The following is a 4,911-nucleotide window of genomic DNA, read 5'->3' as shown; positions in this document are numbered from 1 at the left end:
TTAAAATGCAAAGCTTTTAAAAAATTATAAGTAAATAAAATTAACTCATGATTTTCAGAGTTTAGGCTATTGAAAATAATTCACAAATAACATATACTACATATAAATTGCGGCTATAAATCATTGATAATATTCATTGACAGTATACACATAGGATAATAAATAACCAATCAAAATATGAAAAAAAAAATTATAGTTTACTATTTTAATATGTTCAAATTTCCAAAACTGATTATTTCAATACAAAATATAATTCAACATCAAATAAGGTAAACTAATAAATAAATCATTAAAATGGAACTGACTCATATATATACTAAATATTTAGAAATTTACCAGAACAAATTAACTAAAATAAAATATAAAGAATATCCAATTTTAACTTGCAAGACTAAAAAATAAGATATACTCTTCAAAATTAAATTTCAAAAATTTTATTTTATAGATTTGATAAAAAAATTGTGTATCATTTATCATTTTTGTTTGATTTTATATTTAAAATAAATTAAAAAATCAAATTAATTATATAATAAAAATTTAAATTCTCTGTATATATTATATTTTGAATTTTTAAAAACGACCATATAAGCCTATCAAAAATCACACAATGAAAATTTTGTGACCAATGATTTAAATCTATACTATTAAAGCAGAATCCTTCTTAGGATTATACCCCTAACTTTTTCAATTAATTACAAAAAATTCTATTACTTTTTTTAATTGTTTTTAATAGTTTTCGGAAATTAAAAGCCTAACAAATTAGGAAATAGTATGTTTCTCCAACTAAACAAAACAGTCCAATAATTTAAACAATTTATCTATCCTTTTTAAGCCCATTTCCTGTATTTGTAAGCTAATTTATCCATCGTTTTTTAATTGTTACATACAATAAATTCAAAAAATAATATATAGAAACAAGATTTTCCGATTTAACAAAATTAATTTGATGAACACGCAGAGAATATATTCTGTTTGACATGGTAACTGAATTTTCCAAATACTAATCTTAAAAGATAGAGATATTCGATAATAAAAAAAAGATCCCTCAACTTTCTCCTAAAACCTAAGATTCTCTTTTGTCGGTTTTAGGATACTTAGACATGTTTTGGGTTGAGTTATAGAAAACAAAAGTTGGTGTTGATTTGTAAGCTCAACTTACCAGTAACCCTTCATGTAATTTTTGATCCTATAAGCTTTAAAGCTCAATTTTTACTTTTTTTTTATATTCGTTAACATAAACATGGATAATTTTTGTTCTTATCAAAATGGTTATTTTTATGAATTAATTTAAAATGGTTCTTATTTTGTATAATAAATTTTAATTTTAAAATAAAAAATCTTGATAGTTTTCCGGAAGTTATTATATATTGTAAGAGTTTTAAATATAATTTATTTTCATTATTAAAATCAACTTCAATATAAATAGATTTACAAAAGATAAGAAATATTACTATGTAAGATACGGATTTCTCAATACAACAAAATCACAAGAATATTATATGTTAAATATTTAAATTTAGCCGATTTTTTTAAAAAAAATACAAAAATGTGATTTTTAACCGTATTATCCAAAAAACAGGTACCGAACCAGCACCAAATTAAACTTGAAACTTTATCGAGTTTTTAATATTTTATCACAATCAAACTGAGAGCTAAACTAATTAATCTGAAACCAAACCTAAATTTACAAATAATCGAATGGTCCCTATATTTTTTAATTCGAAAAAAACAAAATCACAACTGAAACTGAAAACCATAAAAATAACAAATTACAGTCGAACTGAAAATTGAACACATGTGCCTAAAATATTAGTGAACAAATAGATGGATTAATAAATTTTTAAACGAAAAATATCCCGCGCTTTGTAAGCGCGGGTCAAAATCTAGTTCTCCTTATAACAAAATACAAATGACTATAAAATCATATGAGTAAGAAGTATCATTTAATAAATATTAGATTAAAAGTATATCTATTTTAATACTCCCTCTGTTTTTTTTTTATATTTGACATTTTAAATGAAATATTTTGTTCCAAATTATTTGACTTTTTCAATTTTCTATGTAAAATATATTACTAATTAATGCTAGGTGACCAATGATATTGTAGTTTCTATTTTATTATTGGTTAAATTGTAGTTTGGTAAACAATTAATGATGTTTTTGTTTAGAAAATTTAATGTTTTTTAATCTATGTGCACAATCTTAAAGCTTCAAATAAAAAAAACGGAGGGAGTATTTTTTTATATTAAACTATATACCATATAAAAACATAAATATTTTAATTTCAATAATAAACTATATACCATATATTAAACTATATACTATATACAATAAAAGTTTGTTATACACCAAAATAATTAAACTTTATTAACCCAAAAATCCATAATATATAACTAATATTTTTTAAAGAAAATTGCATTTATGTAACATTAATATTTTAAAGTATTTTGCGCAAGGTCACTACCTAGTTGGTTACAAAAAGAAAATAAATTTCATGAAAGTCCTACAAAACCTCTTCAGTCACAAAATTTCCGACATAAATAAAATATTTATCCAATGAAAGGCCAAAACAAATACAACCGAATTATGCTTGTAACTGCATTATTTATAAACATCATTACGAGTTCTTGACAAATTAAACATTATAACACCAAAAACGCAAAAAAAAAAGAAGAAGGAAGAGTCGGCTCATATATGATATATGATCAAAGAGGTTCCAAACAAATCAAGCCTGTGCATTAGCTCCAGCAACAATCTCAAGGATCTCACCAGTGATCTTAGCTTGACGCTTTCTATTATACACCATAGAAAGCGACTTCTTAAGATCAGAAGCATTATCTGAAGCACTACTCATTGCACTCATTCTAGCTGCAAGCTCACTCGCCAATGACTCCTGTAAAGCCCTTAGAATCTGACTGTTAAGATACAGAGGCAACAAAGCATCAAGAATCTGAACAGGGTCTTGCTCGAACTGCAAGATGGGTGAGAAATCAGCAGTTGGTGTCCGAAAAGTCTCTCTTTCAACCGTAAGTTTCCCTTCTTTGGTCGTTAACCTGAAGAGCTCGTCTTCAGCAGCGTCCACACAGTTCCCATTAATGTCACAGATCTCTCCTTTGGGAGATAGAGGCAGTAGCGTGTGTATCACGGGTTCTGATTTGACCAAAGAGACAAACTTTGTGTACAAGAGCTCGACTTTGTCGACCTCTTCGCTTATAAACAGAGAGAAGACATCATCAGCTACAGCTTGAGCTTCTTTCGCGGTCGGTAAGGTTCCGGCTTCGAGGTACTTGTCGACGGGGATGTAAGGACGACGGAGGAAATAAGAGTTTCCCTTTTTCCCCACGCTAATGACTGTGTAGTCAAGACCTAGGCCTTGAAGCTCTTTGATCCTTGCCTCTGCTTTCTTGATGATGAAGTTGTTGAATCCACCGCATAATCCTCGGTCTCCTGTTACAACAACGAGTGCAACTTTCTTAACCGGTCTGATTTTGGTTAAGGGCACATCTATATCATCGGTTTGAAGCTGTTCGTTGATGTTGTAAAGAACTTCAACTAGGGTTTCTGAGAATGGTCGGCCGTTGACCACAGCTTCCTGAGCTCTCCTGACTTTTGCTGCAGCGACAAGCTTCATGGCTTCAGTGATCTTCTGAGTGTTTTTGACTGAGTCGATACGGTCTCGGAGCTCACGAAGAGAGGACTGGATTGGAGAGACAGAGGAAGATCTTGAAGGAGATGAGTTGTGGTTTGGGAGAGGAAGTGGGTTGAGAATAGAACGGAAGGACAAGGAAGAGGAATCAGAAACAGATAGTTTTGATGAAACCCACATTGTTGTTAGATTAGTACAAGCCATTGTTCTTGATGTTCTTGTTCCAACAGAGGAGAGATGTTTCTTCTCTCTTTTTGTTGTTTGTTTAGAATTTGTTTTGCTTTAACCTTATCTATGTTCTTTGATTGTAAGAAAGAAGAGGTATTTGAGTGGAGGGAAGAGATGGTAATGGATGAGGTTTGGAGATAAGGTTTATTCTTCTTTAGGTTTTTAGGGCATCCACAATGGTGGGATTGTGTTTCAAGTCCCTTAGCATTTTTAATTAAACTTTTATTTTAAGGGACCTAAGCTAAGGGACTAAGTGGATTATTAGTGGGACTTTGATTGTCCCTTAGTTTATTATTTAATTAAATTTTGTTTGACTAAGTGATAATATATGTAAAGAAGTTTTAATTAAAACTTATAAAATAGAAGTTTATCATTAAAATTGAAATATTAAGAAAATTACAAAAAAAAAAAAATACAAAATCATAATAAAAAAAACAAACAAACATTTATTCCAATACAAATATAAACTTAGAAACTATATGTTATTTGGAAGATGTCCAAATTTATTCCATATATTTTCAATCAAATCATTTTATCTACGAGTTGAAGACCGTACCTTGACGAGATTGGGACGATTCGCAGAGGATTTGGAGAGGAAAGAAGCTTGCGTACAGGACCGGAATCGAACGGAAGTGGATTGAGATTTCGAAGCTGCGACCTCTCGATTGGAAGCTGCGACCTTTCGATTGGCAACCACACGCCGACGGAGACTCCAGTGGAAGAGAGAAGACGCAGGTGGAGTGAGGAGATAGGTCCTCGCTTTCGTTTGGAAAGGATCGATCTTCGATTCGATGCTTCAGTTCGTCGCCATGGAGCTCTCCTTTTTGGATTTTGCGATTTCAATTTCAGAAATGGGAATGAGCCGAAACGACCGTCCCTTCGTCGTTTCCATCGCCCAATACGGTCTTGCCACGTCTCCTTCGGGACGAGCCCGATTGTCCCTTAATTACGGCCCGTCCCACCCATTTTAATTTCATTTTGATTTATTTTCGACCCACAAAAGAAGAAGGGACGGCCCAAGGCACGCCCGATGCAGA

General features: G+C 31.0%; 1 protein-coding gene across 1 annotated transcript; it reads right to left on the bottom strand.

Annotated features, from left to right (window-relative positions):
- Window positions 1–2,520: 2,520 nt before the first annotated feature.
- LOC103868164 (ATP synthase gamma chain 1, chloroplastic) lies at window positions 2,521–4,009 on the bottom strand. Its single transcript, XM_009146266.3, has one exon. It carries the CDS (start codon window positions 3,848–3,850, stop codon window positions 2,726–2,728), a length of 1,125 nt encoding a protein of 374 aa, XP_009144514.1. The 5' UTR covers window positions 3,851–4,009; the 3' UTR covers window positions 2,521–2,725.
- Window positions 4,010–4,911: the final 902 nt, after the last annotated feature.

The sequence above is a fragment of the Brassica rapa genome, chromosome A02 (genome assembly GCF_000309985.2).
Source record: "Brassica rapa cultivar Chiifu-401-42 chromosome A02, CAAS_Brap_v3.01, whole genome shotgun sequence".
In the NCBI taxonomy this organism is placed as follows: Eukaryota; Viridiplantae; Streptophyta; class Magnoliopsida; order Brassicales; family Brassicaceae; genus Brassica; species Brassica rapa.
Note: the sequence above shows the minus strand (reverse complement) of the source record. Positions and strands in the feature narration are given on the sequence as shown.